This window comes from Pelodiscus sinensis, chromosome 2 (assembly GCF_052426305.1).
Source record: "Pelodiscus sinensis isolate ZL-2025 chromosome 2, ASM5242630v1, whole genome shotgun sequence".
NCBI classification, from domain to species: Eukaryota; Metazoa; Chordata; order Testudines; family Trionychidae; genus Pelodiscus; species Pelodiscus sinensis.
The window spans coordinates 227,738,558-227,762,246 of NC_143053.1; the positions used below are offsets into that span (position 1 = coordinate 227,738,558).

Below are 23,689 nucleotides of genomic sequence, written 5' to 3' on the forward strand. Positions count from 1 at the left end.
CAGGCGTCCCCAAGTCAGCTGCTGCTGAAACTGATCAGCAGCTGATTCCAGGAAGCCCGGGGCAGAGCAACTCTGCCTGGGGCTTCCTGTAGTCAGCGCTGGTCAGTTTCAGCAGAAGCTGACTTGGGGACGCCTGGGGCAGAGCAGCTGGGGTGCTACTGGACCAACCCAGCAGCACCCCATCTGCTCTGCCCCAGACGTCCTGATTCAGCCGCTGCTGAAACTGACCAGCAGCGGCTGAATCAGGACCTGGGGCAGAGCAGCTGGGGTGCTGCCGGGTTGGTCCAGTAGTGCCCACGGGCGCTGCAGGACCAATCGGCAGCGCCCCAGCTGCTCTGCCCCAGAGTCCAAAACAAAAGCCTGGTCTGCTGGGGGGGGGGGGGGAAGAACACTAGCTGCGCCCCCCCCCAGCAGACCAGGGACACGGGGAGCAGAGCCGCAGCGGCAGCGGGGTGCCGCGCCTCTGAGGCTTTGCTCTGGCAAAGCCTCTGAGGCGCGGGACCCCCCGCGGCTGCGGCTTCAGTCAGGGTGCCTGTGGTCTGCTGGGGACCGTCCCCAGCAGACCACAGGCACCCGGACTGAAGCCGCAGCCGCGGGGGGTCCCGCGCCTCTGAGGCTTTGCCAGAGCAAAGCCTCAGAGGCGCGGGGAACCGCCGCTGCTGCCGCTCCAGTCTGGATGCCTGTGGTCTGCTGGGGACCGTCCCCAGCAGACCACAGGCACCGGGTCTCATGCGGCAGCAGCGGGGGTTCCCGCGCTTCTGAGGCTTTGCTCTGGCAAAGCCTCAGAAGCGCGGGAACCTGCCCGCTGCTGCCGCTTGGGTCCCGGTGCCTGTGGTCTGCTGGGGACGGTCCCCAGCAGACCACAGGCACCGGCACCCAAGTGGCAGCAGCAGCGGTTCCCGCGCTTCCAAGGCTTTGCTCTGGCAAAGCCTCAGAAGCGCGGGAACCCGCCCGGTGCCCCTGGTCTGCTGGAGACGGTCTCCAGCAGACCAGGGGCACCGGAGCAGCTTACGAACGGGGCTTTCTCGCCCCGACTTCCGGGGCGAGAAAGCTCTGTTCGTAAGTGCGGATCCGACATAAGTCGGATCCGCGTAAGTCGGGGACTGCCTGTAAACTGAAAACTCTTTGGCTTTGTCTATACTACATGTTTTTGTGTGATATAGAATAAAATATAATTGAATCCCCTCAAAATGTCCAGTAACATGCAACAAAATTTGATGTAAATGTGTGTATTTCATGGCTTCCCTAAGCACTCTTAGAATTCAGTATTCATCTTCTGCATGGGTAATTAATGATGATTATGTTGTAGATGATAGAACTTTAGACAAGGTCTTTGATCTCTAGTGGGGCAGAAAGTGACCCTCTTCAAGAAATAAACTATACAGGAAGGCTATAATTAGACATTTAAAAATAGGACTCACACTTGAATTAAAAATACAGTGACCATCCGTAGGCCTTGGTTTCAGGCGTTAATTTTAGTGTCAGTCATGACAGGCCAAAAATAACAATATAGTAGAAAGGAGATTCTAGAATAAGTACTGATATACAGCCATTTCCTACATTACATCATCTGAGTTCTTATTTATTTCAGGACTGACTTTTCAGTTTCACATTTGCCTTAGTTAGCCTTCTATCATTTTCTCACTGTTAAATAACATTGCATTGAAATGGTAACAGCATACTCCATGCTGTAAACATCACTGATGAGACAAAAAAAAACCCTCAGAAATCTTATAAAACATTTCTTTAATCTGTTGTTTTATTGCTTTTTATGCTGTGAGAATTTTAAACATCTATTTCTTTGTGTCCTCTGAAATGGCTTAATTTGGCATGGTGTTCAGGACCTGCCAAGTGATTTGATGTCAGTTGTACTCTCTCATGTGGTAGTTACTAGTCAGGTTTTATGAAATTTACTGAGTTTTTTTCTGGACTTCTAAAGTCCTTCAGAATAGGTACCACGTTTAAGTATTTTAGGATTTGCACTTTCCAGATGTGTTGGACAAATAATGATTTTGAAAATTACATTTCACATAACAGTAACAATAGAAAATATTTAACATGCTGAGCTGCAAAGAAGAAGAAAATAATTAATTGTAACTGAAGACTTCTGTAGAGAAATTGGTGAATACTTCTGTGATGATCCTAGAAATACTTAGATTTCAGGAATAAAACCAGAATAAAAGCAGAAAAGTCTCCTTTTGGAGCTGTGTTTGGGCCCAAGTTGAATGCTGCTGTAACAGTACAAGAAACATAGGGGAGCCCCATTCTTGTCAGTGCTGCAGTGAAATGTTCCTGATTCATGCATCATTTGAGTTGCTCTCAGTTTGAGTGGATGTTGCATCCCTCTAGTCTAGTAGATGAACAATTGGCCTGAGGAGGGAAGGTGGAACTCTTTCATTTTGACACATATGTAGAGGAAAATGTTGCCATCTTACCAATGTGTCAGGTCATTTAAAGTGGAGGATTGGGTGAGTTTGAACTCCCCACATCAACAAAACTCCCATTCAGTGCCATCCAGGACAGTAGATAGAAATGGTTGTTAGAATGGTTGTGTGTGCATGCATTTTGTGAGGGGGTATATGTTGATAATGGAAAACTTATTGTCACATTTTGAAAAATATCATCCAAGTTCACTATATATCATCTGCAAATTAACTGTAAGGAGGAATATTTCTTAGGAGAAAAGATATTCATCACATACTTACTCAAAGATAGCAGTGCCTTAGATGCATACTAATAACCTTTCTTTAAAGACAACTGGAATCATTTCACTAGATGTGGCTAAATCAGGGCTTGTTGTACTATAAAGCCATGTTCTTAGGGTGTAACTCTTTGTCAGCTGTTTTTTCCCGGTAACATGTGATGTGCATAGACATGGAAAAAGCTTTAGAGTAAAATTTACATTAAAAATGCTTGAGAACATGGATGAAAATAATTTTTGACAATTGGTCAAGGTTAGATTTAAGAAAAAATTACAATAGGTTCAGTCTTTACATCATGCGAAACGTTTAATCCATATCCCAGTGTTTCTCAATCTGGGGTCTGTGAAGGTTCTCCCTAGGGGTGCGAGTCATCTCTGGCTCTATCAAGGAAGTCTGCAATCATGCCCAGGGCCTCTGGCTCTGCTGATCAACTCCTCCCTCTCTCTCCAGTGCCTCCTGCATATCACAGAGGAACTGTTCAGCAGCATGCAGGAGGTACCGCGAGGAAGGGAGGGAAGGAGGGAGGGAGAGGAGTGGGCATGGGGGGTGCTCAGAGGAAGGCATGGGAAGAGAGGCAGGGCTCTGTATTTGCACTGTAAAAGCGATAAAAGAAATAGTATTTTTCAGTTTACCTCATACAAGTACCGCAGAGTGAACACTGTATCATGGAATGTAATTTTTTTGTCACATAACTGCACTCAGAACCAAAACAATGTAAAACTTTAGAGTCTACAATCCTTTCAGTCCTACTTTTTGTTCAGTCAATTACTAGGAGAAACAAGTCTGTTTATATTTATAGGAGATAATGCTGCCCACTTCTTGTTTATATTATCTTCTTGAAAGTGAAAACAGGCGTTTGCATGATACTTTTGTAGCTGGCATTGCAAGGTATTTACGTGCCAAATATGCTAAAAGTTTATATGTCCATTCATGCTTTGGTCATGGTGCTTGCATGCTAATAACGCTTGTTAAAAATAATAATGTATTAATTAAATTTATGACTGAACTTTTTAGGGGAGAATTGTATGTCTCCTGCTCTGCTTTACTAGCATTCTGCCATATAGTTCATGACATTGCAGTCTAGGATGATGGCTCAGCACATGCTGTTTATTTTAAGAACACTTTCACAGCAGATTTGACAAAACACAAAGAAGATACCAGTGTGAGATTTCTCAGGATAGCTACTGCACTTTACCCTTAAGAATCTGAAGTGTCTTCCAAAATCGGAGAGGGAAAAGATGTGGAGCCTGTTTTCAGAAGTCTTAAAAGGACAATGTCTCTACAAAACGTAAACCACCAAAATAGAAAATCAACCTTCTCCTGGTGGCATCTTACTCAGATGATGAAAAGGAGTGTGTGTCAGTCTGCACTGCTTTGGCTTGTTAGTGAGCAGAACTTGTCATCAGCATGGACATGTAATCTCTGGAGTGATGGGTGATGCATGAAGGGACATCTGAATCTTTCAGATACCTGACAAGTAAATATCTTTTGTTGATGGCTACAACAGTTCCATGCAAACACCTGTTCTCACTTCCGGGTGACAGTGTAAATAAGATGTGGGCAACATTATCTCATGCAAATATAAACAAACTTAGTTGTGTGAGTGATTGGCTGAACAGGAAGTAGGAATGAGTGGACTTGTAGGCTCTAACACTTTATATTGTTTTATTTTGAGTGCAATTTTTACACTGCATTCTACATTTTTAAAGTAATCTTTAATGATAAAGAGATTGCACTATAGTATTTGTATTAGGTAAACTGAAAAATATTCCTTTGTTTTGCCCTTTACAGTGGAAATATTTATAATAAAAAATAAATTTAAAATGAACACTGTATACTTTGTATTCTTGTTGTAATTGAAATAAATATATTTGAAAATATAGAACACATCCAAACTATTTAAATACGTGACATTACATTGTTTAACAGCCTGAGTAATTTTTAAAATCATGTTATTAATTGTGATTACTTTTAATCACTTGACAACCCTATTGCGAATATCAAGATATTACAGTGATGTTATTGAGTTGGAAAGCTAAAACTCTGATTAAGACAATATGATGAGATTCATAATGTATACATTCTGTGCTGATCTTCTACAGACTAAAACTTTGTTTATACTTACCCGAAGATCGATATTTCAGGGTTCGATTTAGCGAGTCTAATAAGGACTCGCTAAATCGACCGTTGATGTCACCTTTGTCAACACCGGTATCTAAGGGGTTGCAAGGAGTAAGGGAAAGTGAGGGAGGGTTTCTGCCATCAACCTCCCACAATAGGGGTGCTAGAGAAATTCAATTTAAGGTACATCAACTCCAACTACATTATTTTTGTAGCTGGAGTTGGGTATCTTAAATCAAATTTCTTCCCCAGTATAGACCTGACCTTAGCCTATGTATGCAAATGTGCACATGATCTCACACACCTGGGGAAAAAAAAGAGAGAATTATCCTAACAGATATTTTTTGCTGTGGGGAGAATTTCATTCTATAGGTTCCAAAAGTGCTTTACTAGCCATATACATATACAGCACCACTGAGATGAAGAAGGAATCAACTGATGCAGATCATATTGCGCACATTGCTGCAGCAGGGTAATTTTGATGGAAGATACTGGAGCAATTCTCTGCTCTTATGAAAACTGATGAAAGATGTCACATTTATATTGATGCTAAATTGCTTGGAGCTTGCATCAAATTTTCCCCAAGGTTTTTTTTTTATGAAATCCTACCTAGAGTTAGTATTTAGCACTTCAAGTAAATTCAGTTTACTATTTTTTTGTACATCTCTCCTTTTCCTTTCTACTTTACTCCATTTAATTCTGTAGTTCATTTGCAGTATTACTGTCTGCCTGTATCTACTATGCAGAGGCTAAATCGGCCTGTAAATTCTTCCTCATAACTCCTGAAATTCCCAACTTGCCACTATGCTGCTAACAAGTTTTGCAGAAGTTCATTTGGTTTCTTCAACTGTTATATACTATGGGTGCATCAACATTGCAGGATTCATTTAGCGATGTGTAATACGCATAGCCATATGGCCCCCTAACACAGATATAAACAACAGTATAATCAGTGAGGCATGGATTTAAGACAGCACTGTAAAGATACATCTGAAGAGTATGAGAGTGTGCCTGAAGTATATATACTTCAGATTCTCTACTGCCAAGCCTTGGCTCTTTGGCAAACCGTTGTCTGTGGGTCATGACCTGCATACCCTTGCTATATTGCTAAATTTGACTGGGGGTGGAGGGAAGTGTCCCAGCAAAAGATTCTACCTGAATAGAAGGACATTCAGGAAGGTTTCATGGAGTGGAAAAGGAGTTTACAGTGTGGAAAAAACTGGGAATCACTGATTTACATAAACAAAATGGGAATATACTTACAAGACTTTCTACTCCAGGACTGGCCTTACCATGAGGCGAACTGAGGTGGCCGCCTCAGGTGCCAGACTGTGGGAGGGAAGGCGCCACTAGGACCCAGAGTGTAGAAAATTGTGTCTGCTGCGGGTGCATATGTATTCTCTCTGCAGTACCATGAGAGGAGTAGAACAGGAAGAAGGCAGAATTAAGATATTTCAAAGTTTTGGCCCAAGCAAGGGCATGGGGGCATCATTTGAGCTCCCCTCTTCAGGTGCCAAAATGTTGTGGGCCAGCCCTGTTCTACTCTTACGGTTTGTGTTTGTGAATGAAAATTGTATATAGAAACCAAGAACAAGTTCTTCATCTTGTAGTGTGCTGAACAAGTGTAACTTAAATAGGAGTTTATATAATTTGGGGGTAATGAATTCCAGAGATAATATCTTTATGGAATTAAGGAACAATACAAAATCAGGGTCTGTACTTGCTGGGACCCCGAGCCCTGCTTCCAAGCAGTGTCCCCCACCTTATGGGGAGAAGCTAAAACTTTTCTTCTCCAGGGAGTGCTGCTCCTAGGGTTGTCAGATGGTCTCCCAAAAAGTACCGAACACACGGGCTAAAAATTTGTCGAGCAAAAACAAAACAAAAACAAAAACACCCACACTGAACACGTCCTATGTTTAATACTTAACTTTATTATAAACAATCAACAGTCTATATCCTACATCATATATTTTGCATTAGATTGTGCAGCTTATATCAATTTCTTATTTTTCAAAAACTCTTCTTTGACTTCCAGACAAGTAAAAGATATATTTAAAAAAAACCACAAGAGGACAGGGCTTTTCCTCCTCCCCAAGGCGTCACTCCTCTTTAGACGCGATCAGCTAAGGGCTCCTAGCACCGATTGCGCCCCGCCTCCCAGCCACTCCCCCGCTCCTGCCCAGCTTCTGCACACAACCAGAGGCTCCCAGCGCCTTTCTCGGCCCCGCCTCCCAGCCTGGGACTTCCAGCCACTCCCCCCACTCGGCTTCTGCACGCAACCACAGGCTTCCAGCTGGGAGGTGGGTCCGCAGTTGGTGCTTGGAGCCTGTGGTTGTGTGCAGAAACCAGTCCCAGCTACTCCCTTGACCCCCGCCAGGCTTTTGCATGCTACCACAGGCTCTCAGCACCGATCATGGCCCCACCTCCCAGCCACTCCCCCCGCCCCCACCAGGCTTCCGTCTAGCGCCCAGCCAGAAAAACAGAAAATACCAGATATTGCACATGTCCAGTATTTTCTGAATTTTTTACTGGACAGAGGGTGCAAAAACCGGACTGTCCAGTAGAATACTGGACACCTGGCAACCCTAGGCTCCCTGGGCAGCCTGTGTTCAGGGCAGGGTCTGTCCCAAGCTGCTACCCACAAGGCTGGCTGCAAGTCTCCACCTAGGGCAGAGGGAAGTTGCTGCCAGTGCCCAGGGCTTGCAAGGAGTGTGGGTGCTGGGAGCGGGGCAGTGATATGTGGGGAGTCTGAGAGGGACAGTCAGCACGGGGCTGAATGGGGCAGGGGGCTCTGAGAGCCAGAGGGCATTGAGGGGGAAAGAGAGGGCAGAGGGATTCAGGGGGCCCCCGGACCCAGGAGCAGCCACACTGTGGCCCTGAAAGCAGCTGGGCAGGTACCATACGGCCTGGACCCCCCACTCTCCCACCAAGCTCACTGCCAGCAGCAACTTACCTTCCACATTCCAGGAAGACGAATATAAACGTATACATTTTCTTTTTCGAAGGTGCCAGACTTCTGATGTGATCAATTCTGTCATTTACTGGTTGCCTTCACAGAACTTACTTTTTAATATGAACCCATTTTAAAAATCATCAGAAAACATTTGGCATGTAAAATCACCCTCCTCTCATGTCTAAACTGGATTGCATTTCCCAGGTAAACTGATTGGCTCAATCCCTGCTAGTTATGCTGTAAATCAGTGAGGGGAAAATGGGGCTGTGTGTGGGGGTGGGGCAGAGAGAGAGGTCACTAGAGAAGTGTTTTGCTCCTGTATGTGTGAACTCCTGTGCCATGGAATTAAAGTTGGTTTACTCACACACACCCCTCCCCATTTGATACTTTCAGAGAAAGATACAGATAATCACTTCTCTGGAGGCAAGATATCTGAGGAAGTCTACACCTGCCTACCCTGCAGGGAAGGATGTTCTTACTGTACAGATGATACTCCCTGCTATGCACAGGAGGACAAGTATTTACGGCTTGCTATCATCTCATTCCAAACATTCTGTATGCTGTTGGACTTCATAAGCATGCTGATAGTCTACCATTTTCGCAAGGCAAAGGTAATCATACGCATGTTTTCTTTTAACCTTCATGCCCATTATGTGTTGCACACATGTTTGTTTTAAATGAGATGCTCCTAATTTGAATGATTAACTTCCTAACCCAGCAGCCCTAATCTACATAGGCCAAGATTTTCAGTCATGCCTAAATCTGTATTTACGTGTCTGAATAAAGTGGCCTGATCTTCAGAAGTGCTGGGTACCTATCTGGTTTCAGTGAGAGCTGTTGGATACTCAGCAGTTTTGAAAATCAGCCATTGACTTAGGCACTTAAATGTGGATTTAAGCACCCAGCTTGAGGTGCCTATGTTTGAAAATCTCAGCCTGACTGTATTTGAATCCTGTGAGGAAGGACAGATGTTTTAAACTGTTAATGGCCCATATGGTTAATGATTACTTGAAACAGAAATGTGTCCAAAATGCTAATAGTTAATTAAAGTTTTAATTATCTTGGATAAAGTTTTGGTTGATTACAAAATGGGAACATATCTCAATAATTGGTAGGCTGTCTGGCATTCTGCAGTTTCACCTTTTGTGCTGCTGTGATAAACTTGCCATGAGCACCTTCTTGCAAATATTTACACAGATAATATTCCTGCTAGTTTTACTGTTGTGTTGTGGCTCTCAGCACTCACCTGAAAACATTCAGTTTAGTCAAAAATTCATAGAAGCTTGCACATATTTACTAACGAGTTTGGGAAGATCTACATGTGCATACAGCATGTACCACATTGCTGAAATTAATAGCTTCAGCCACTGCCCATAAATAGATTTCCATTTGTCTTGAACAACAATTGCCCAGTCTACTGAATCTGACAGTTACAGTGGTAGAAAAATGTGTGTCATGTTCTTCAAGACAATGACTTCAGTGTGCTGGCAGGAAATCTCTGACTGTACAATTATTTTTCTCTCTCTTCTGTCTCTGACAGTCTTTGCTGAATTTTTACTGAAACATTATTGAAGTTATATAGATTGATCCAAATGACAGACTTGATTGAATTTATAGTTACTTTTAATGAAAGGCATCTGTTTAGTTGCCTATTATTAATTTAGCAGAATAACTCCATTCCAGTTCTGTGAGGTTTTACCCCTTATGCTAATTTTATAGTTTTCTAATGGTTGTATTAAATGGATAATATCATTAAGAGAAGCATTCATCGTGAATTTAAATCAGTCTCCAAGCACGAAGTGGAGTGAACAAAATAGTTTGCTTCCCATTCCGTTAATATTAGTGTGCCTTGACATTTTTTTCTCCTTTCAATGAAAGGAGAACTCTTTCACATAAACAACACTGACCAGTTGTGTGTGTGTGTGTATTCTTGTGAAACAAATGATAAACACATCTACTTTATTACATCTGGTATTGACTTTTTGTGGTGGACTAGGAACTTCCCACTTTCACTATTGTTGGTAGTAGTGAAGCTGCCTCCATAATAGCATAGTCAGTGTTTAGCATTTTCTTAAAGTGTATACACAACCCCAGACAGGACCTAAATTTTTAATGTTAAAAAACTCAAGCAGGGTTTCCTGTCCAGTTCTAAAATCCTTGTACAGCATTCCTTTTACATCATAAGGAAGCAGAAAAAGGCACAATGCCAGTTCTCCAGATTTGAAGGCTACCTTTAAGGCCCGAATAAATGAATGCCACTGTCATGATCATGGGGGTTAGCCAGCAGCCTGGGAACTAAGGGGTTAACCTTACCTAAGTCAGGTAGATTCAGCCAATAGAAAGGTAGGTAGGAATTTCAAACTGGGACAAAGGAATATTTGGTTTCTCCTTCCTTTGTCCTGGGCAGTTTTTCTCTCCATCTACTGAGGAGGACAGACAGAATGTCTCCCTCCAAGAATAGACTCTTCACTGTTCTGTAAGTAGGGTAAAGTTTAGATAAATCCATTAGGTTTTATTGTTTTATGGTTTGGGAAATGGGATCTTATATCTGTGCATTTAAAAAAGCTTTTTGCTCTCTTTTGTAACTAAGCTCCTGGCCTATGGTGGATTTCTCCTCCAGGAGTATATTATTTTGTTACTTTTCCATCTAGTCATTATGCTTGCAACAGGAGTATTGTGGTGATAATAGAAGTTCTTTTTCTTTTCTTTTCTTAACCTGGCATTGGTTAATTTTTTGTGTCCTGGTTTGTACTTTAGGGGTGAGATTTCCCAAGTGATCTCTCTCCTGATTTTCTTATCAGTACTTGGGTGGTGGCAGCAGAATTTTATCCCTGAAATCTAAGTTAAGATTTTGGGGGGAAGTTTTTTACCAAAGCCTGGAAAGATAAGGTTTTGGGGTACTTTTGCAGCCCCCACTTCTGCCCCCACTTCCCCACTGGTGCCAGAGTGGGGAAGAAGCCTTGACAGCCACCTAAGGCAGACATGCGACAAAATAGTAATTTTTCCCAGACAGAGAATTTGTCTTTGTAGTATTCCATTGTCATTAAATTAGATGAAGATGGATTCAGTTATAATTTTGCTGTTTTAAGAAGAGTTGATTTTGCACTAAATAAACCCCTTACATAGGGGGGGGGGGGAATCTAAAAGCAGCAATGAAATGAACAATCTTTTCCTTTTTGAACGGTGTTTTCAGTGAATCAAAATTGAAAAATTATGTCCCACTGTTTCTCCTGTCACTCAGCTAAACATTTTTTTTAATTCTCTTTGTGTCCTTTATCTTGTTGGTGCAGCGTAATTTTCAGGGAAAAAATCTTGTGTAAATAACATGAAATGAGGAGTTCTATGACCGGGCAAACATATTGAGAACAATGATAATTTGCATAAGAAAGCTGCCTGTTACATTGGGTAATGACAGAAAATTGGAGTGAAAGAATGGAGCTGGTAACTGGCCATGTATTTTCTGTCAAGAGGAGAAGCTAGTGGAACATTCAAAATATCTAGACTCTGAGAATAAAATTTATTTAAAAGCAAACAAACAAAACTTTATTAGATTAGAAGGTTTGTGTTTTGTTGTGCTTATGATGTAAATCTGCTCCAAAACATTGAGATGGATGAATGTGGGAAAGAGAACAATTGCGATTTACAATGGCAGATATCTTAGAAGTAATTTGCTGATGTGAACTTTAAAGGGGCAGATATGTACTGCCACCATTTAAATATAGATTCAGGGACCTTTCAAGTGGCACAGTTAGTTTCTCAGAAGTCAAGAAATGCCAGCAAAACCCCCAATCCTGCAAAGACATATGCATGTGGTTAATTTTATGCATTATAGGCCTGATTCACCAAATTATCTATATTTATCATGTCTTTAGGGGCTTTGTTGAAGTTGCTTTATTGGAATTGGGGACTATGAATAGTTCCATAGAAACCAGTTTAGCTTATGTTTCTGTTATTTTTTTATTTAATTCTTCTCTACACTCCAAAGTTCTGACTGGAAGTGGAAGTGCCTGGCTATCGCGAGAGAGGCTATTTGTGTAGTATTTGCATCCTCATTCAGAGAGATAATCTCATGGGCATTACAGTATGTGAGTTAGGAAATGTGAATCCAAGAGGAAGTTAGCTCCAATGTATGAAGTAATTCCAATGTATGAAGGGGGACTTTCACAACATTAAAAATGTATTTGAAACAATTGTCACTTAAGAATTAAATGAAATTTTAAAAAATTTAAAAAATGGCCATATTGTAAAATAGGAGTCACATAACCCTGCAGCCAGGTGCTGTTAGTTGTGGTAAAGGCTTGATGCATTTCTATCTAAGAGTATGCCTACACTATAAAATTAGGCTGATTTTATTTAATTTGACTGTGAGCATCCAATTTAAAAATGTGATTTTATATGTCCCCACTAGGTGGCTGTAGTTGACAGAGCACATCCTCACTGAGGTTGCATAGACTCAAGGAGTGATGCACTGTGGGTAGCTTTCCCATAGTCACTGCAGCAGATTGGTATCCTGGGCTAGAGTCCCAATGCCTCATGGGATGAAAACATTGTTGTGGGTGGTAGTGGGTGCCTGTCGCCACTCTCCCATATCTGTGGCTCAGAAGCAGAGCAGCTGTTCACTAACTTTGTCCTGTGGTTCACTTCTCTAAGTCCTTTTATTTTCAAATGGCATTGCTATGTGTCCCTGGTGTAATCCTTATCCACTGTGCCCTGTGCAATTTGGGCATAGATATCCGCATTTCTTTTGCTGGTTCAGAGGTCTGCCTGCACACCCTCTTCCTTCTCCCCACAATCAGATATAACATCTCTCCTGAAGATCCCTGTGGAGTGATCTCATGCCTTTGGGCACACACATTCAGCTGGACTGGTGAGCTTTCCATGCTGCTCCAACAGGGAGTAACCATTCAGAAGTTCCCCAAAGGGGTTTGCTGCTCACCTGACTGAAGAGCATTGGAGTTCCAAGTGTTCACCAGAGCATCACACCAGAGTGCTCTGGGTAATCACCTAGAGGCCAAAAACTTCAGTGTTTATATGGCCCTTACTTCAAGACATGAATGTGGACTCTGGCATCACTCCATTTATTCAGGTGGAATTCAGGGGTTGATTTTAAAAGCCCATTAGGTCAATGGGAGGGACTCAGTAGTGTAAACACACTCATTACAAATTTAACCTAATGCTGAATACGTTGACCTAAGCTCATAGGCTGTGTCTACATTGGCACCCCTTTCTGGAAAAGGGATGCTAATGTAGACTTTGGAATAGGCAAATCCATGGGGGATTTAAATATCCCCCGCGGCATTTGCATTAACATGGCTGCCGCTTTTTTCCGGCTTGGAGATAAGCCGGAGAAAAGCGCCAGTCTAGACGTGATTCTCCAGAAAATAAAGCCTTTTTGAAAGTAGGAATAAGAGATCCTCCGGAAAAGGCTTTATCTCCAACCTGGAAAAAGCGGCAGCCATGTTAATGGCTTGGGGTATGCAAGACAAATTGGACTCCTAAAAGAGGTATAGTACTCTGGGAAGGCTGGGAAACACTGAACTAGGAAAGAAAGAAATAAGGATCTAAATGAAAAATACATATATTGGCTCAAATTCAGTCACGGGAGAGATGAGAGGTGAGAAGATCAAAGCATTTGGAGGCACAACCAGGATATGTGACCTAACTTTCTGTAGAGGGCATCTATCCTCTGGTTGATAAGGTGGTCCAATATCTTTGGGTCCTATACTCTTAACTTTTCATTGGTGCCTAAATACTTTTAATAGCAAGAAATTATTTCTTTAACCTTTTGGCTTCCCAGAAGGCTGCACCCTTCTCTTAAATGCTGATTTAGCTGCTTAATTTTCATGACCTCAGGGCTGGATTACTGCAGAACACTATATCTTGTCCTCACCCTGTCTTGACAACTGAAAACTACAGGTGGTTCAGTATACAGCATTCTGTCTTCTAAGAGGTAGTATCTTAGAATACTAGAACTGGAAGGAACTTCTAGAAGTCATCGAGTCTACTCTCCTGCCATCATGACAGAATCCAGTACCATCTTAGACCATCCCTGATAGATGTCTATCTAAACCTGCTCTTAAATATCTCTAGAGATGGAGATTCCACAACCTCCCTAGGCAACTTATTCCTGTGTTCAACCACTCTAACAGTTAGGAAGTTTTTCCTAATGTCCAACCTAACCGTCCCTTGTTGCAATTTAAGCCCATTGCTTCTTGTCCTATCATCAGAGATGAAGAAGAACAATTTTTCTCCCTCCTCCTTGTAACGTCCCTTTTAGGTACTTGAAAGCCGTTATCATGTCCCCTCTTAGTCTTTTTTTTTCCAAACTAAACAAACCCAGTTCTTCCAGTTTTCCCTTATAGGTCATGTTTTTGGGACCTTTAATCATTGTTGTTGTTCTTCTCTGGACTTTCTCCAATTTCTCCATATCTTTGTTGAAATGTGGCACACAGAAGTAGACACAATATTCGAATTAAGGACTAATGAGTGACTAGTAAAATGGAATAATTATTTCTCATGTCTTGCTGACAGCACTCCTGTTTATGCATCCCAGAATCACATTTGCTTGTTTTTCAACAGTTAACTCATTTAGCTTGTGGACCACTATGACCTCTAGATCCGTTTCTGCAGTACTCCTTCCAAGACAGTCGCTTTCCATTCAATATGTATGAAACTGATTGCTCCTTCCTAAGTGGAGTACTTTGCATTTGTCCTTATTAAACTTCATCCTATTTACTTCAGACCATTTCTCTAGTTTATCCAGATCATTTTGAATTATGACCCTATCCTCCAAAGCACTTGCAACCCCTCCCAACTTGGTATCTTCTGCAAACTGTATGAGCGTTCTCTCTACGCCATTATCTAAATAGTTGATGAAGATATTGAACAGAACTGGTTCCAAAACTGACGCTTGCAGAACCCCACTTGTCATGCCCTTTCAGCATGACTGCGAACCATTAATAACTCCTCTCTGAGAGTGGTTATCCAACCAGTTATGCACCCATCTTATAGTAGCCCCGCCTAGGTTGTACTTCCCTAGCTTATTGATATGAAGGTCATGTGAGACTGTATCAAATGCTTCATTAAAATCTAGGTACACCACATCTACTGCTTCCCCCATATCCACAAGACTTGTTATCCTATCAAATATAGCTATCAGATTGGTTTGACATGATTTGTTCTTTACAAATCCAGGCTGGCTGTGATTGAACTCAGTGCATGCTCTCTCTTTCAGCTGTGGTTCACTGATAAACTTGTAAAGCACAAATGAATGATAGAAAAAAGGTCCATGTAATGTCTGGAAAAAACTCTTCTAGTAGAATGCAGTGAAATGACCAAATTGCTTCACCTTAGCTCAGGCCCCTTTATTACTTTCCATGTGTAAGGATTAATATGTACTAGTTTTCCTGAATCAGGGACGTGGAACATAGCTAGCCTAGCTACTGCTTGCAGACTGAAATGGGACTCATTATGTTGGGCAAAATAGTTTTCTGGTAGTCATTTATCTTACTATACATTTTAGAGATGTGTGTCTGTCTGTCAGTCTGTCTGTTCAAGAACTCATCCTAAACATTAAAACTGGGATGTCATAATTTTGTATGTAGCTTCCTCTTATCATAACTTAAAGCAAGGTAAGGGTTTGGTTGTGCCAGAACAATGGGGTGTGTTTGGACTTTGGTTGTTTCTCAAACAATAAATAGGGAAGATTCTGGTAGGAGGGACATTTATACTGAAGAATGACCACAGGGGGCAGCAAGGGGCCAGAAATGGGGACTAGGACAGATAAAACCCCATTGGGCCGGCAAGGGGCAGGCGTGGAGAACAGGACAGCTATCTACTATATATTTCAGTGAGTTTGTCTGATTTTGTGTCTGTTTGTATGTCTGTTGGTCCCCCAGCTGGGGGACATGCACTCCTCCCCTGGCTGTGCCTGCTACAGCTTCTCACCTGGCCCCAAGCTGCTGTGATGAGAGAAGGCTTGGGCTGTTCTCTCTCCCTGGGGCAGGTTGCATTCTGAACTTCTCATCTCCAGCCCCAGTCCAAAAGAAAAACAAAACGTGTTTATCTCAGAGAGGTAGCTGTGTTAGTCTGTAAATTTAAAAACAGGTGGTCCTGTGGTGCCTTAGAGACTAACAAAGAGCTCATGAGTCTATAATTCTGGTTAGTGTGTAAGGTGCCACAGGACCACTCATTGGTTTTAAAACTTATTTGAGTTAAGGACCCAAGCAATGCCAGGTAAATGTTTTATTACATACAAATCTATAACATATTTAATGTTTTGGTTTTTTTTCCCTTTCCTCAGTCTCATGCTGCTAGTTTATTTTGCCTGACTGGGCAAATGACATCTCTGACATCAGGGGGACAATGGGTTCTTAGGACAGACTTGACTATGTGTTCTAGGAGGCCCCTCGAACTATAGGCTTGCTTCACTTTTAACAGTGATATTTCTGAGTTCTCATCTTGAATTTTCTGCAGGTGCAACTGATGACTTTTTCATTCTTTTTATTATTATTAAAAAGAGGAGACATACAGGGACTGCATTTTCACTGTCAGAGTTCTTCACCTATTCATGTAGTTTCAGGTTTCAATATTGCAGCTGTGGTATATCTGGCATAGCACAGGATTTCTACTTCAAAATGTAAACTGTTCATTTCATCATAATATTACATGGCAAGTTTCATTAGTTGTGTAACACAGAAGATCAAGGGGCAGGTGAATTTAAGATAAAAATATTTGGGGATTTCTTAGACTTATGATGCCTGGTGCACTTTGCCTCTTAATGAGATTGATTTATGACTGATGGCTGCTTGCCCCCTTGCTTTCTCCTTATTTTTTAATAGTAGAAAAATATAGGTGTTTGGAGTCAGTAATAGGTTAGCTAAGTGTAGAAGAAAACCAGATCATTGTACAAATATTTATTTGTAAAGCAGAATTGAAAGAACTATGAGGGATATATTTATTGAGTTCAGAAATACTGCAAAAGCTTCCAAATGACAGTGATTCCTGACAAATTTGCCTTAGCTATCTGCACATCTATCTAGATATTTTAGAAATGTGCATCTGTCTGTCCATCTATGAATCTGTTTGTTCAAGAACTCCTCCTAAACAGTAAGATTTAGTACCATCAAATTTGGCAGGTAGCTTCCTCTTATCCTAACTTAAACCAACATCAGGGTTTGGTTGTGCCACGAAAATGGGAAGTTCTGGGAATAGGGAGGGGGCAGAGAAAGGGAGAGCACAGAGAAGAGGGATGCAATGCTGAGAGTGGCCACTGAGGACAGTGAGCACAGGAGAGAGCTATATGCAGAAGGGTCACTCAGGGCAATAGCACGACCTAGGGTTACCATATTCAAACTTTCAAAAAAGAGGACACCCCTGAGAGGGAGTGTATCTGTATCAGTATCTACTAACTCATAATATAATAACCTTGGTAACCTTAGCACTACCAAGAGAGTGGCCAGCAGGGCTGGGACTCTGCCATCTTGCCTGCCACCAGACCGGGTAAGGTAAGTAGCCTCCCTACCCCAAACCCTTTCCTCTCCCCAGTCCTTGGTCGTAGCACTGGAGGGGGGAAGAGAGAAGGCCCATTGTCCAGGGAGGGCTGGGTGGAGAGAAGGCCCATGCCAGCTGTGGGGGAAGGGATTAGAAGGTGACAGAAGGCTCCTGACAGCCAAGGGACCTGAAGGGGAAGGCAGAAGGCCCTTGGCAACCAGTAGGTCTTGGGGGAGACAAGGCTCCTGGCAGCTGGGAGGTCGGAGGGCGGGGGGGAGAAAAGGTCCCTCTGGTTTGGGTGGTGAAGAAAGCCCTGCCGGATGGGATCCCCCCACCCTCCCAGAGCCCCTCCTCGAGCTCCTCTTCACCAAGTCCTCACTTGTGCATGCCCCCAGCCTCCTGCCCTGCCCTGCCCTGCCCTCCCATACCCGAGGCCCTCCCCTGACTCCTACATCCCCCACACCATCAGCCCCCTGTCATGGAGGACCCAGGGAAGTCTTCTAGTAATTGTTTATAATCAACTCTGATTTTTTATTTAATTTGAATTTACTATATATTGATATCTCAATCTGTTTGAAAAATACTTTCAAAGAGGAGAGTAAACACAGAGACTACGTCTACACTACAAGTTTTCTTGGCAAAAAAATATGCTAATGAGGGACTCATTTGCATGAGTCATGATCTCATTTTCTGCTGATCCGTTGTTGCGCTAGGGGTATTTGCACAAAACCAAGCAGTGTGGATGTTTCCTTTTTGTGCAAAACCCCCTTTTTCCACAAGATCGGTATACCTCCTTTTTTGGGGCATAAGGATCTTGCAGAAAAAGGGGTTTTTGCACAAAAAGAAAATGTCCACATTGCTTGCTTTTATTCAAAAACCCCTAGCGTAAAAACAGATCGACAGAAAATATGCAAACGAGATCGCGAGTCCCTCATTAGCATATTTTTTGCCGAGAAAACTCATCGTGTAGATGTAGCCTTAAAGTATTGAATCATTTTGTAAAAGATTAATTGAATAGTAGTCAGTCATAAGTTTCATTTGAATGGTTCTTTTCATCTTAAAGAATCTGAAATGGAGCATGTTACAAACCATACAAAAAACAGAATGCAAACATTACAACACTACTGTATACATCTAATTTAGATAGTATATGAATGAGTGTGTTGTGTGCAGTTTTAAGCCAACCAAAAACAAACAAGCAAACAAAAAACTCAGTAAGTCCTTTGAATATTTTAACAGGAAGTTCTCTTTCTCTGGGTAATTGTCATGGATTGCCCCCAAATTAATTACAAAGAAAATAATTGAAAAATAATACATATAAATAATAAATTTACTTCTTCTGTTACTTCCATGAGAAATTATCAAATTATCTCAAGGATGGAAAATACCACACATGCAGTGCAAAACAAAAATTGCTTAATTTCAAAATTTCCCATTTAAAAAGTTTACTTGCAGCTGAATCTTCTTTTGTCAGGATTTTTTTAAACTCTCAACCAGCTCTATTTACTTTAGACCAACTACTTTCCCTCAGTGTTAGAGCCTTGTTACTCTTTTGTCAGGTGACCACGATGGTAAGACACAAATTCTCCTAACATTGAACGAAAACCTTTATTTAACTAATCTCTCTTCTACTTATTGTGGGTAGGCTACTGATAACCTCCTATTGGAAAAAGAAAAATAATCCCACTCTAGAGGAATGGGTCAAAAACATAGAGGAAATGGTTGTTATGGAAAATTGAGTATGCCAATTGTATGCCCAGCAAAATAGATAGAGGGCAAACAGATACTTAGGTATTTGGTAACCATTTATTCAGTGCCCAAAACTGTGTTTGCCTACCAAATAAATACATAAATAAAATAAAATCCTAAACATCATCAGTGTCCAATTTTTTAATATTAACATTTCCTAAGCATTCCTGGTTTGTTAAATGTTTATAGTCAGAGAATTCACTCAATTAAAAACACCACACTAGAAATGGCATGTCATGGATAGGGTAAAGACACTCCGTCAGCAACTTGGTAAATAGAGAGATCCAAAGATTATATTACTGTATAATGTTTTTTTCTAAACAAAAGCTCACTGTTGTAAATGTTGTCTCTAATATTTACAAGACTTGTGAACCTGTTAAAACTTCTTAAACAAAGACATATTTTTGTTTTGTTTTGTTTTTAAGAAAAAGATAATCCAGAGTGGGGGAAGGGGAATAGAAAGGGAGGGGGAATTTATTCAAATAAGAGTTTTATTCCTTAAACTGCTTCTCTCTCTCTCTCTCTCTGCTTCATTGCAGAGCTTCTGCCTGCCTGGAATAGCTATTAGTGTACTCTGCACTCTGGCTTCCTGCTACTTTTAATGAATCAGAACATATATTCCTGCACTCAGCACAATACAAGCAAAATCTAACAAATCTGGAACAGGGTATTAATCCAAGAACAAATCCCTGTGTAAACATCAAAGGGCATGTAGACCCCACTAAATATACAATCTTTAACAAATGTCTGTTTTTCAGACAATTCGTTCTTATGTGGGTAGTGGTTATCTTCCCAGTGCCTTCCAACTCAACAATTTATGTTGCACTTGTGCCCAGCTAGAACTGCTGTAGCTTTGTTTTATACCCATGGTGAATTGCCTGGTATTTTTCTTATCTATTTAGTCTCTCTGAGGATTGATTTGAATGAGTCACATCCATGATTCTGCCATATGCATCCAAATCTGCTCTGTTGAAAGGCACTGAATTATAAAGGGTTAAGCTTAAGTTTATGAAGTAGTAATGTGAAATGTTAATATTTTGGATTGATGAGCAAATCTTCCCTATTTTTTTTCTTTAATAGATTGTATCAGGAGCATCCATCTTGCTAGCAGGCTACCTTTGCCAATGTAAATTTTCATGCAGTTAATGTGCTGGTTCTTTCATTACTTTGTAAGAATGGCAGACTTTCAAATGGCAGAGCTGCTCAGTGAAAGTGAGAAAAATCAAAATATGTTACCCTCCCCCCCCCCAGCTTTCTATGTACCACATTACATATGGCTCATAGTGACATGTGGCCCTAGAGAAAACTACAGCTTTGCTGGAGGATTGCCAAATACCTGTCAGTTCTAGTTGTTGAATCCAGTGATACAGAATGTGACAGCTCAGACAAAGAATTATTCTTATTTTCTTCTTGCATTTTTTCTTTTTCCTCCTCACTGCAAATACTTTGAAGCACAAACATTTATGTTGTGTGTGGATGTTTGGAAATTCAGCGCTAATTAATATAGTTGTATTTTGTGAACTGCTTAGGATCACAGAAAGTTGAAATACAGTATCTTTCAAACTTGTTTATCTATTATTTTAGCTTTTTGTTTCTTTTTATCTGATGCATCTTTGCCATCTATTTTTTTTATTTCCCTGGTGGAAATAAGTTTATTTATGGCTCTCCAGCTGCAGATTTTGAAAGTGTAGAGCTGATTTGGTCCCTGTCCTTAGTTTGTAGTTATTTATCCCAAGGCCTAGTAACATATATCTAAATGCTATAAACAAATATTGAGCAATACCAAAATACAGAACAGTTAAACACAATTTGAAAACTAATATTTTTGCAGCACTGAAACTCAAGGGTAGTAGTACAGAAAAGTGCTGAATTAATGAACACCAGTTAGTGATAGGGGATGCAAAATATAAGATTCAAGAATATTGGGGAGGATGCTTGCAAAACACACACCTGCACTGTGTATTAGCTGTTCAATATGTATTATTCATTTCTAAATTTCTGAGGCACTGAATTGACTCTCAAATGTTTTAAGGTGATTTGGGAGTTGAGGCTGCAGGGAGAAACGAGGAGGGGCAAGCTCAGGGCAGGAGGTGGATTGGGAGTGTAGCAGGGTATAACGGCAGCAGGAATCATAGAATCATAGAATACTAGGACTAGAAGGGACCTTGAGAGGTTGAGTCCAGTCCCCTGCCCTCATGGCAGGACCCAGTACTGTCCAGTGGTCCCCAACTTTTGGGGCTGCTGGATGCCTGAGGGGTGGGGCCACTCACACGCTGGGTGCCCAGGGGCAGGGCCACTCATACGCCGCACTCCCGAGGCTGGCGCCGGCGCTGGCGCCGCTTCTGTGCTGCACACCCCAGAGTGGGGCTGCCTGTACACCGTGCACCTGGTGCCGGAACAGCCCATGTGCTGCATGCCCGGGGCCGGGACCGGCGCCGCTTCTGTGCCACACACTCAGGAACAGGCAGTGCCCATGTGCCACACGCCTAGGGCTGGCGCCGCTCCTGTGCTGCATGCCCAGGGGTGGGGATGACAATACACCGTGTGCCCGGGGCCGGCACAGCCCATGCACCGCGCACCTGGGGGCAGGGCCGCCCATGTGCCGTGTGCCCGGGGCCGGCCCCAATCACTCGGCGGGTGCACAGAAATGGCCTGGCGGGTGCCATGGCACCCGCAGGCACCGCATTGGGGACCACTGGTCTAGACCATCCCTGATAGACATTTATCTAACCTACTCTTAAATATCTCCAGACATGGGCATTCCACAACCTCTCTAGGCAATTTATTCCAGCGTTTAACTACCCTGACAGTTAGGAACTTTTTCCTAATGTCCAACCTAAACCTCTCTTCCTGCAGTTTAAGCCCATTGCTTCTTGTCCTGTCCTCAGAGGCCAGGAAGAACAATTTTTCTCCCTCCTCCTTGCGACACCCTTTTAGATACCTGAAAACTGCTGTCACGTCCCCTCAATCTTCTCTTTTTCAAACTAAACAAGCCCAGTTCTTTCAGTTTTCCTTCATAGGTCATGTTCTCTAGACCTTTAATCATTTTTGTCGCTCTTCTCTGGACCTTCTCCAATTTTTCCACATCTTTCTTGAAATGTGGTGCCCAGAACTGGACAATACTCCAACTGAGGCCTAACCAGCGCAGAGTAGAGTGGAAGAATGACTTCTCGTGTCTTGCTCACAACACACCTGTTGATACATCCTAGAATCATGTTTGCTTTTTTTGCAATAGCATCACACTGTTGACTCATATTTAGCTTGTGGTCCACTATAACCCCTAGATCCCTTTCTGCCGTACTCCTTCCTAGACAGTCGCTTCCCATTCTGTATGTGTGAAACTGGTTGTTCCTTCCTAAGTGGAGCACTCTGCATTTGTCCTTATTAAACTTCATCCTGTTTACCTCAGACAATTTCTCCAATTTGTCCAGATCATTTTGAATTATGACTCTGTCCTCCAAAGCAGTTGCAACCCCTCCTAGCTTGGTATCATCTGCATACTTAATAAGCGTACTCCCTATGCCAATATCTAAATATTTGATTAAGATATTGAACAAAACTGGTCCCAAAACAGACCCCTGAGGAACTCCACTCTTTATACCTTTCCAGCAGGATTGCGAACCATTAATAACTACTCTCTGAGAATGGTTATCCAGCCAGTTATGCACCCACCGTATAGTAGCCCCATCTAAGTTGTATTTGCCTAGTTTATTGCTAAGAATATCATGCGAGATGGTATCAAATGCCTTACTAAAGTCTAGGTATACCACATCACCACCTCTCCCCTATCTACAAGGCTCATTATCCTATCAAAGAAAGCTATCAGATTGGTTGGACATGATTTGTTCTTTACAAATCCATGCTGGCTGTTCCCTATCACCTTATTATCTTCCAAGTGTTTGAAGATGATTTCTTTAATTACTTGCTTCATTATCTTTCCTGGCACAGACTTTAAACTGACTGGTCTGTAGTTTCCTGGGTTGTTCTTAGTTCCCTTTTTATAGATGGGCACTATATTTTCCCTTTTCCAGTCTTCTGGAATCTCTCCCATCTTCCATGATTTTTGCAAAGATGATAGCTAAAGGCTCAGATCCCCCCTCTATCAGCTCCTTGAGTATTCTAGGATGCATTTCATCAAGCCCTGGTGACTTGCAGACATCTAACTTTTCTAAGTGATTTTTAACTTAGAAAATAAGGAATTGGGAGGGTGGAGGCTTAAGGGAATGGGTGGAATGTGGACAGGGCCTGTGGAAGAGCCAGAAATGGAACATCCCATAGCAGTTTGAAAAGTTGGCACCTGTGCTTGTACCTGAGTCTCAATGGGAGAAGCTGATGGTGCTGCTGTTCAAGCTGCTTCCTAGCTTAATGTGGCACCTTCTGCCTTCTTGTCCACTTATTATTGCAGCTGGAGGCAGGGGAATGCTGAAGGGACCCCCCCTCCTCCTTTCTATGGCTGTACCTGGGATAAGATGGGACACCTCCCAACTATGTAAATACCCTCCATGTGCATACTGCCCCTCAGTGATTCACCATTTCCTTACAGCTCAGCCACTGTTCTTCAGCCTATGTGGGAATAGGGCACTACACCAAGTACTTGTGAAGTCACTGTCCCAGGACCACCAGACGCCTTGCTGTCTCACACCTGCTGACACAACATTCCATATGCTTCATC

At 42.1% G+C, this 23,689-nt stretch overlaps 1 protein-coding gene across 1 annotated transcript in view; it reads left to right on the plus strand.

Annotated features, from left to right (window-relative positions):
• The window catches only part of GPR158 (G protein-coupled receptor 158), a 331,365-nt gene that overhangs the window by 173,698 nt on the left and 133,978 nt on the right, over window positions 1–23,689 (plus strand). The window contains exon 4 of the mRNA XM_006115288.5: window positions 8,170–8,387. Coding sequence (XP_006115350.3) covers window positions 8,170–8,387 — 218 coding nt within the window. The remainder of the gene's footprint in view (window positions 1–8,169; window positions 8,388–23,689) is intronic.